The 10,961-nt window shown below is 35.8% G+C and overlaps 1 protein-coding gene across 1 annotated transcript in view; it reads right to left on the reverse strand.

Moving 5' to 3' along the window:
- Nucleotides 1–1,129: 1,129 nt before the first annotated feature.
- The window catches only part of LOC110019029 (probable ADP-ribosylation factor GTPase-activating protein AGD8), a 15,522-nt gene continuing 5,690 nt past the window's right edge, over nt 1,130–10,961 (reverse strand). Inside the window, exons 4-7 of the mRNA XM_020716545.1 lie at nt 10,547–10,801; nt 2,181–2,300; nt 1,713–1,814; nt 1,130–1,393 (exon numbers count right to left, since the gene is read on the reverse strand). Of these exons, the coding sequence (XP_020572204.1) occupies nt 1,286–1,393; nt 1,713–1,814; nt 2,181–2,300; nt 10,547–10,801 (585 nt within the window). The 3' untranslated portion in view covers nt 1,130–1,285. The remainder of the gene's footprint in view (nt 1,394–1,712; nt 1,815–2,180; nt 2,301–10,546; nt 10,802–10,961) is intronic.

Consider the following 10,961-nt stretch of genomic DNA (forward strand, 5'->3'; position numbering starts at 1 on the left):
GACAAAATGAGCCGAACACGAACGAACAAATATTTGTTCGTGTTGTTTGTGTTCGGCTCTTTAACTTAGCGAACGAGCCGAACACGAGCTTCTTAACAAGTCAAACACGAACTGTTCGCGAACAACAAACCGTTTTGACAGCCCTAATTGTAGCACGCACTTGACCAGTGTTCCAATACTTGAGATTCTTGCTATTTATTTGCGATGGAATTTGCCAATCACCTAATAAGTTGTTCTTCGCAAACTGGCCAAAAGCCGATTGCAGCTGAAATCTAAAATTTAACAAAGAAAATCAACAAATTAGAATCTCGGTAAAACTGAATGATCGAATCAAAATATAATTCAGCTTAAACTCTTTACTTATTAATAAACTAAGATTTAATTATTTATTAAAATTTAATTATGAACAGACATTACGAGTCTTCTATTTTACTTATATAATATCAATTTAAATTCATGAACCTTCTATTTATTTTATTCAAATATCATATATATAATATATATATAAGATAAGCTTTGTGTTTTTTTTTTCGATTTGTTCAATATTTAATCAAATTATAATAAAATTTACAAACATACCACCTAATGCTTATGTATTCACATATCTAACACCTAAATTTCATTTCTTACATTAATACCACCTTATCTATGCATGAAAATATGCATTTTGATTTTTTCATATATAAATGGCTTTATTTTTTATGTGATATGAAAGATGTGGGTTGCATAGATGCAAAAAAAGATGTAGGGTTTAGTAGTTACATATATAAATGCTAAGAAATTGGGTTGTATGTACGCAATTTTCCTAAAAATATAATAAAAAATTTAATTATTTTCAATTTTTTTTAGCTTATTCGCTTAAATGAAAATTAAAACCAAACTAAAATCCAAAATAAAAAATCAAAGTGCTAAAAACAAAAAAATCAAAATGAATTTTTATATCCAAACCAAACCGAATCAATCAAATTTGTTCAAGTAAGCACACCCCAAACCGCAACTCTGCCAAATCAACTCCTTTAGATTTGCTGGATGACATGTTTTTGGCTAAGTATGATTTTCTCATTAATCCATCAGATATTAAAGTAATAATTAATCCACAGCCCTTAATTTTGTTCATCACATTAAAATATAAAAAAATAAAAAAGAAAAAATAAACCGAAAAAGATCGGTCATGAAGCTTCATGAATACAATGGTGGAATGAATAGACGACACAACTTAATCACTTTTAACAACAACTGATATCAATTTTGATAAGACAGTAAATTGAATTTACATTTGTAACCCTCAAAGGATTCTTTCTTGCAAATCATTCATCAAACTGGAAGCTAGAGAAGTCAGCTTCTTACTCGTCTCACCAGCCATGTTCTTAAGAGAAGATATATCTTGAGATGCCTGAAGAAATAATAAAGGATTCAAATATGAACAAAAAAAATGAGTGATGTAAAATTTTCTGGGCAAAGCAGTCTTAAATATATAATAATTATAGAGAAATTTATTTAAATATATAAAACCAAAAGTTTGATATTTCAACCTATAACATTTGAAAATTGTATATTTCGCTTTTAAAAAGATAGCGATGGTTGTATTTTTTATGTAATGCTAAAGATTCGAGTGATATGCATGTAATTATGCAGGTTTAGATGTTGGATATGTATATAGATAAGAGTTGTGTGGTATGTATGTAAATGCTCCATAATTATTTTGTTATTACCTGGAAGGAGAGCCGGTTGATGAGGTCAGCTGCAGCCAGATCAAGATGAGAATCGCCAGCATCATTACCAAAAATATCTGCACTGGAAATGGATGTTGCACCCTATACAAAAGAATGTTAAGTGATGGTTTATGCTAATCCCTGTCATTAAACCTTTATAAATATGTTAAATCAATGGCCCATAAACCCCATTTATGCTAATTTAGAAGACTATTATTTTGCTAAAACATGGTTTAAAGCTTGAGTTGCATATATAATAATGTAAAATCAATTTAGATGTGATTTTATTTGACGAGTAAAATTTTCAAATTAAGGAGGACTTCACTTTCATCTAACATAGTTTTGATATAAAAGAAAAATTATGCTTTTCATTGTAAACCAAAATGAAAGTGGAAGGATTTGTTTATAATGTAAAATGCGGCAAGTTTATCATCTTAATAAGCTCAAAAAGAATCAGAAATGGCATACCCTAAATTTCTGCAAGACAATCTTATCCTCTTTGCCAATTGTCTTATTCTGTTCTCCAAAAAATTGTGCAGATGAAATAGATTTTGCATTAGAAAACTTCAGTCTTGCTTCATTGCTTTCCTGTAACGGTAAGCCATCATGAAGGTGGGGAAAGATTTAAGAAAAAAATAAATAAATAAAAGCAAGAACAAATTAGGTATCATGTTATATGATGATTTCTACAAGAAGCTGAGCTCAAAATTATATTTCACGACTCCCTAGCCAAGCATGTATTACAGAAGAACCAAACAAGTTTAAAAAGAAAAGAGAATCTAACCTTGTAAGACTTTGCATCAGAGTATAGATTTTGAAGTATTTGTTAAGAGCTAGAAAATTCATGACAATGGTAATTGAGAGAATAATTTTGGCTTGCAAAAAAAAAAACCTAGCATACATATAGATAAAAGACTATTTTTTTCAACGTGTTAATCACCTTCAGTGATGTTGGTTGGTGGATGCATGGAGGAGGAATCAAGAAAATGTAGGTCATGTAGTGGCACTCCAAATGAAAGTATTTAATTATACAGTATGAGCTCACATTTTGAGGTTGCTTGACCTTAAAATTTGAATGATTTTGAAATCGTTGAATTTGTCTCATAGAAACGCATCCTCCCGTTCATAAATTTGTTATAATTGGAGCATAGATGGCTTCTGAAGTAATTTTTAAAACTTCTGTTTTTAATTTTGAATAATTTTTTTGGATTTGTAAAAATTGGCAAAGCTTCAGGCTAGAACAAGTTGGATTATCGTTTTAAGCAAAATGATTTGCCTCCTTCCCTTCTTCAGGACAATGATGCATGCAATTCGATAAATACCCTAAATCATTACAAAAATTGTGAAATGCTTGCATAATTTCCACCAGCTGGAAGTAGGGAGCAACACTCTCCAGGGTATTTGCTCTTTTCTCTTGTTCTATACCACTTCATTGATTCGTTGGATCCCTAGTATCTACTCATCAATCCATTGACTATCAAAATTAAAGTATAACTATTATTTCACTACTCGTAATAATAGTATAATAATTTTTAATTACTCTTTTAATTTCGTATGTTTCCTATTAGATGCTTTCTTAAGATTATAAAAATGCTACATAGAAATCAAATAAAACACTCAACTAATTTCTCTAATTCTTTACCAATGGTATCAGAGCCTTGGACTATTTTTCTTCCTTCTATATGTCCATTACAATAACCTCTTCATCATCACATTACCACAATCCTTTATGGTGCACTTTTCCTTTTTCCCTATATTTTTATAATTGCAAACATGATCGCCGCATTACCACAAATATCTTTCATTGCTGTTGCAGTCTTCATCGAAGCACTATAAAAAATTTGCCCTATTGTTGTAGCCTTCATTGTTGCATTATTGCATTTTCTTTCTTTCTCTTTTTTTTTATAAAGAGAACAATTTTCCTCTCCATTGACAACAATCTACAACAACAACAACAACAACAAGCCTTTATCCCACTAAGTCGGGTCGACTACATGAATGCTTTTTCTCCATTGTGTCCTCTTGAGTGTCATATTTTTATTTAATTCTAATAGATTAAAATCATTTTTTATACAATTTGACCCAAGTCTTTTTAGATCTACGTCTATCTTTCTCAACATAAGTTAACTCTAAAACACATACTCTCCTAATAAGAACATCAGATGGTCTGCATTTCATTTGACCAAACCATCTAAAACGACTCTCTCTAATCTTGTCCGTCACTGGAGCTGCAGCAACCCTATCACAGATATATTCATTTTGCTTTTTGTCACTAAGTGACAAGCCACTCATCCACCTAAACATTCTCATCAAACATTCTCATCTCTAAACATTCTCATCTCAGCAACACTTAATTTTGTTTATGCTTCTCTTTTAAAGGCCAACATTCTGAGCATTACAGGTCTCCCCACCAACTTAAAAAATTTTCCTTTCAGCCTGAGCGGTGCTTTTCTATCCCAAAGGGTCAACGCGCAAAGGCGTGAAAGTGGCGGGCAGAATCCCACACTAAAAGACTTGTCAATTTCCGAATGAAGGGCTGTCGGACCCAGAGGGCCAACGCATGAAGCGTAAGAGGTGGGCAGAATCCCACACCGAAGGCATGTTGGCTCCCGAAGGAAGTCTGCCACGACCCGAGAACCGACGGCACGAAGCTTAACACAAGTGGGTAAAAACCCACGGCCACTTCCGAAAGAAAGGTCATCACGACCCAACGGTCGACACAAAAAGCGTAAAGAAGGTGGGTAGAACACCACGCCGGAGGCGAGTCAACTTCCAAAGGAAGGACTGCTGGACCAAGAGGGTCAACGCATTGAGCGTAAAAAAAGATGGGTTTATGCTATGTTGTACAACATGCCCACATAGCTACTAAGAGTTTTCCATGTCATTCATATTTTTTATTGGTATATATATTTTTTATCTCTGGCATATGCTGTCATCAGAAATTATTTGGTGTGACATACCAAATCGAACTGGTATGAAGAGTTCTCATGTAGGCATCTCAGATTCATGACTAGCTATACCATGCAAAACATAATATTTGCAAAATTCAGGTCCAGGTGGGATTTTCCTTAAGTACTCTTCCCTAATCCCCTTTCTTTAATTCTTTTCACTCTTAGTCTAATTAGGCCTTGTCATTCGTATCCAAGTGTTAAGAAATTATTTTTCTTTTGGAGTTGTATTTAGACCAATTAACCTTAATATTCTAAGGATCTTATCAGGAGAATTTTGAAATAAAAAAGTTCTTGATATCGAAACTTTTGATTTCCCACTTACCTCAAGCTTCTTCTCAAGAGTGTTGGCCAATTTTTTTTTATTTTTTGAGGTCTTTTTGCACATATTTTTTTTTTATATTTTTTCTGAGATTACTATATTTGGTAGATCTTCTTTTGTAATAAAGTAATTTCCTTTGACTCAAAATTCTCCCGAATAAAGATTCTTAGAATTTCATGATCCATTACTTATTAAGCTTACATCGGTCTAGCTGAATGAAAAAGTAAGAGATTTAAATAGTCTCTGAAACTACTAACATCTTAATGAAACCAATATAGTCATTCTGAGGTGTTCTCAAGACTTAGGTAAAAGTCCATTAAAGGAAGGGATTCAGCCATTGAGACAGTTCGAATTCCCCCAAACCATGAGGATTTGCAAATCCTAAGAAGGTGCATACATGGTCTGGCTTAGGCCCAGCCTTAGGATCTATCTCATATTCAACATCAAGAATCATCAAAGGCGAACCCAAGACAAGATTAACTAAGGGGCATGCTTCCTTTCGAAACCATCTCAACGACCTCCAAAAAAAGGAGTCGGAGCATCAAGAGATGTAGAGATAACTTGGTTAGATAAGTAGGGTCTAACCGGTAACGTTCAATATCGAGGTATTCCGACGAGTCATGGACTGATTTATAGAGACTAAGTGCCTAATCAGTTCAACATGACTATCAACAAGGTGATAAAAATGAACCAAGTCAAACAACATATCCATTAAGTTGGAAATGGGAGAGGGGATCAATCCCACTATCATGCTCTATCACCAAGAACAAACAAAAAAGTCAATAAAGTTCTAGATAGGTGAGGCATCAAATCCTAGTTAGGTTCAGATTAACTGACTAAATCAAATGCTGAGACATGTACAATGGTCTTAGCAATAAAATGCTCTCATCAAGAGCCTAGCCAAAAGGCTAACTAACTCAAATCAAATGAGACACTCTCAAACAGCCTGGGAGATGCATATCCCAGCTAAACATGGATCGGCTAAGACTAGCAAGGTGGTCTAATCGATACAACATGTTACCACTAAGAGATTTTGGGGATGTCCCCCAATTGGAGTATAGAACACCCATAGTAGTCTTGCTTAATAAGCAAAAGAGGTAGAATAAACACTCTTCAAAGCAAAGACAAGTAAACTCCTCGCCGTCAAATGTAGAAAATCGTTCTACATGTAGCGTCAGGATATCAGGAGACATGGTGGCAAGAATTTGCCTAACCCACAGGGTTCGCCAAAGTAGGGCGATCAACTTCTGTCCAAACAAGGTGAGAATCGACAGGGGTGCGCCCCAGACCTCCTTTTATCAACGTAGGACAAATTCATCTAGCACGATGAAGAGGAAACCACAACATTTTCCTTATAGCTCATGGATAGAGTGGGCACATCAAATGTGGGCAAAAGACACTCCATCAGGATCATCAATGATACCTGGTACAAAATCTGGTACAGTGGCATTGAGTATCACACCAAGGGTCCCATGCAACACCTAGACGGGTCTCATTGCCTGCACAAACATATGGCAGCCATCCCGGCCACGTAACGGACCGACAGGTGAACCCCGGTCTCCTACGACGAAGACCTATAGGATGAGAGGATTATAGAAGTTCTTGGAATGTCCGAAGCATCCAAGTAAAGAACTTCTTTCAAGAAAGAGGACTCAGTCCTCGTAGAGAGAAACTACTCCAATAATCTTCTTAGCAAGGGGATCTGTAGCGGAGTTATCAATATGGGTCGTAAAATTAGAGCAATCTACGTCCTAAGGAGGGGGAGCCCTCAAAGCTATCATGATCAGAGTGTAATTCACACAACCGAACAATACAACAAAGTGATTCTCAACCAAGGGAGCGCAAAATGTCCCATCAACTAGAACCACACAGGTAAAGAGACCTGTAACTAAGTCAACTGCCGTAATTGCAGAAATCTATTCCTATTCCTCTGGACGACTTGGCCCAATGTAGGGACAGGCGAGACCTCAGAGAAACTTAGAATGGTGGAGGCTAGGACGGTAGTCAAACGAGTGGAAACATTTCCTCTTAAAGAGGAGGCTGCTCCTACGATCTTCTCGGTCAGAGAACTCGTGGTATCAACAGCAACATGAACTGCAAGGTGAGAATAACATGCGCCCCAAAGAGTAAGAACCTCCAAACAATTCTGGCTGAAACATAGTCCACATCGTCAGACAGAGGGGGAAAATGATTCTCAACTAACGGGATTTGAGCATCATCCCGTACTGGATCCAAAAGAAGTCATGGCGAGGACATGATCCACACTGCTAGAGGACAAAAAAGGTGATTCTCAACCGACGGGATATAAGCATGATCCTGGGTCGGAACCAAAGAGAGCCATGGCGGGGACATACCACACCGCCAAAGGATAGTACCGTAAAAATAAACTCTAGCACTCTTAAATAATGCAACATCCGCGAGGATGAAAATCCTCAAAACACGGAAGGACTACAAAAGAGGCTAGGAAAACTCAAAAGAGTGTTGCAGCGCATCGCCATTTGGCACCAGCTCCTTACTCAAGGGAAAAGTAGCACCGATACGAGCTAATACAACGAAATGAGTGCTACATGCACAACTCCTCCTTTTCAAAAGAAGTCATGAAGCAAACGTCTAACAGGGACATAGTCCGCACAACTGAGGACAGTAGCAAAACGACTCATAATTCGGGAGTCAAAGACACCTCCTAAACTGGAATCGGGATAGGCATATAAACCTGAAGAAGAACATGCTGCAAAATTTGCAGCAATCTATTCCTAGTCCTCCTCGTCTTCCTGTCTAATCGAAGGACAGGTGGAGCCTCAGGAGAACCGAAACAAAAAAAGAGTCGAGACAAAAGTCACAATGGCGACAGCAAAGACAAACCTACTGCTAACAAAAGACTCACCTGCCATAGGCAGGGAGATCCATGAGAACACGAAGGGACGGGCCTGGAAAAGACCGTCAGGTGCTGCGGCGCGTCGCTATCGAGCGTCGGCCTCTTTTTACAAAAGAAGAGAGTGTGACACGAGCTACTGCAACAAAAACAACTCGTTATGCACAACTCCCATTTTAAGAAGGAGGGCACAAAACAAATGCCTCAGAGGGCGTAGAAATAACTCAATATGCACATCTCATCATTTTAAGTGGGAGGGCACAGAGCGCAACGCCTAAGAGGGTGCAGAAACGACTCAATATGCACGTTCCCCTTTTAAGGGGGGGCACAGAGCAAACACAGACTCAATATGCACGTCTCCCCTTTTAAGGGGGGGCACAGAGCAAACACCTCTAAGGGTGTAGGATCACGTAAGGTAATCCCAAAAAGGTGCTCTAAGGAAACAAAGGTTAAGACACCCTCGGGAGCACAAAAAACGCTCAGGGAGAAAGGAAATAGTTCCCCTAGCGGCAGCGATCGTTTCCATCTTTGTGTTCTCATGGAATGTATTCATGGACAACAATCCAAATAATAGTTTACAAAACATCCATCCAATATACCGATTAAATGCAAAGAAATATCCAAGTGGATGCAATTGCTTTGAAGGTTCTTACAGAAATAAAGAAAATAGGGTCATTTATAAGGCTTAGAAAGACAAATAAACTAGCTAAAAGTACCTAAAAAAACTAAAAGTATTTATACTCCAAATTATTGCATCATCTTCTCATGCCTTAAAGTCTCAGAGATGCCCATTTCTAGCTCCTAGATCTTTGATTCAAAAACTACATATTATATGACCAATTCTCCTAAGAAATTTATTCCATATGTAATTGATGGATCCTTGAGTTGTCTATGGATTCTTGAGTTGTTTTTATAAATAAATCAATCAATCCCCAGATTATCTTCCATCCCAAAATTATTTACCAACATTTTATTCATATAAATGCTAATTAAAGATTCAAAATGTAGTGTTATATTTTATCCTTCATATTATTTCTTTCAGATACATGGCATGAAAAGAACAATTGAACTTGTTTAAGAGAAAATCTATGCCTTAAGGATTTTCCCAATCAAGAAAAATTCAACCTTCAATATTATCTTCTCTCATAAAGACTTGCATCAAAATAAAAAAATAAAAAAAAGAATTGTAGCACCTATGCCTTGGCCACCCATCATTTATCATTCTCAAAATTATATTTCCTTTAATATTCAAAAAAAGGCAAATTTCATTGCGATGCTAATGAACTAATAAAATATAAACACACCAATTCTTTAATAAGTGACATAAGAACCTTTATTCATTTTTTTCTCATTGACTATCCTCTATACCTAACATCAATGGAGCTCAATAGTTTGTATAATGATTAAACCCGTGTGATTAATTTTTTATTAAGAGTCAAAAAGGTGTACATCTTATTGTTAAAATTACCAGAGTTTGATTTAATAATATAAAAAATTATTCTTACATATACACCAAAAAAATTAAACCTCTATTGGTCCTATTGTGTGATACATCCCAATAAGATAGAGTGGTTGAATGAAAGAATGACCATCTAAAAAATATATTAGAGAATAGAAATTATACCAATTAATACTTCATAAATTGATTACCTAGAAACATACCAAAATTCAAGAGTCTTACATAAGCCACGAACAAATTTTCTCCATTTTAATTGCTCAAATAACCTTGTATCCAAAATATTTAGATGCATTTCTTTGTTCATATAAATTCCAAAAGCAATGAAAAATTTGATCGTTAAGCAAATAAATGTGTTTTCGTTGGCCATTTTCCTCCCAAAAAAAAAAGGTACAAATGTAACTTCTAAGACACTTGTTTATGTCACCATATGTCACTTGCAATGAAAAACATGAACGTGTTATCAATACATACCCTGAGAAAGAAATAGCATTCACAAATGAATTCTTTCTCTTAGATTACTCTTCTTTAGTCATCCCAACAAGAAACTCTATTCTGGAACTAGTAATGCCTACCCAAAGCAAACCAATTCCAAAATCACTTCTTGTTCACCCATAATAAATTTACTCGAGAAGAAAGGCATCTCAAGCTATGTAAATCCAATCAATAGAATCAATCATTGTCATTGGTCCACTAGTAGAATCATTAAGCGTACAAAAAAAAAAGTACAAGATCTTCCATCAAACCTTTCTTAAACTTATTTTTATCATACAAAAATCTTTCTCATAATCACCAACCCTACCTTATTAGCGCAAACACAGCATTTCTATCTATAGAAAAATCTCTAAAGCTGTAGGGGAGGTAGGTCAATCTTGAACAAACGATATAACTTTGTGCTCTGGATTGAGTTGTTAGTTTGTTATTTTATATCATAACTATGAGTGGTGCTAGTTTTCTTTACTAGATTGATCATACTGTCCTCTTCAGTGCGCCTCAAAAAGAATTTTTTGGGACCCTTTTGCTACAGCCATCATCTCAACTCCTAAATTCTGGTTCTGGCACATTATATAGTAAAAACTAACATAAGAGCAATACAAACCATCTACATGTAAAATCATTGACTCCTACTGATTAAGTGCATTAGATTGCTGTCTAAAAAATAAAATGAAAAAATAATGCCTAAGAATCATATATAAAGAAAGACATCGCCAAAACTGTCATAGAAATAAAATATACCTCAATTTTTGATAAGGTAGAGCTCATTTTTTTCTGATATCTACCGTCCATTCCAAATTCATCAAAGAAATTTGAGGATTTTGGAGGGGCTACATGTCCACTTTTTTTGGCAACTTCAGAAATGGTTTCAGCAGCTGGCTTGCTTTCAACATACTCGATCCGAGATGACAAGGATGATCCATTTGTCTGACTAGCCAATGACGATACTGCTGGTTCAGAATTTTCAGGCTTCTGGTCATACAAACTTTCATTTTGCTGCAACCAATAGCATTTACTGAGCATAAATATCTTTCCGATCACATAAAGAAGTAGGATTTTTTTTTTCTTTTGGGACTGGTGAGCCATTTTGGCATAGATCGAAAGCGGGGCTTTACGTTGGAGAGAAAAGACTCTGCCAACTGAGCTCCGCGGTTCA

Source organism: Phalaenopsis equestris, unplaced genomic scaffold, assembly GCF_001263595.1.
Source record: "Phalaenopsis equestris unplaced genomic scaffold, ASM126359v1 Scaffold000038, whole genome shotgun sequence".
In the NCBI taxonomy this organism is placed as follows: Eukaryota; Viridiplantae; Streptophyta; class Magnoliopsida; order Asparagales; family Orchidaceae; genus Phalaenopsis; species Phalaenopsis equestris.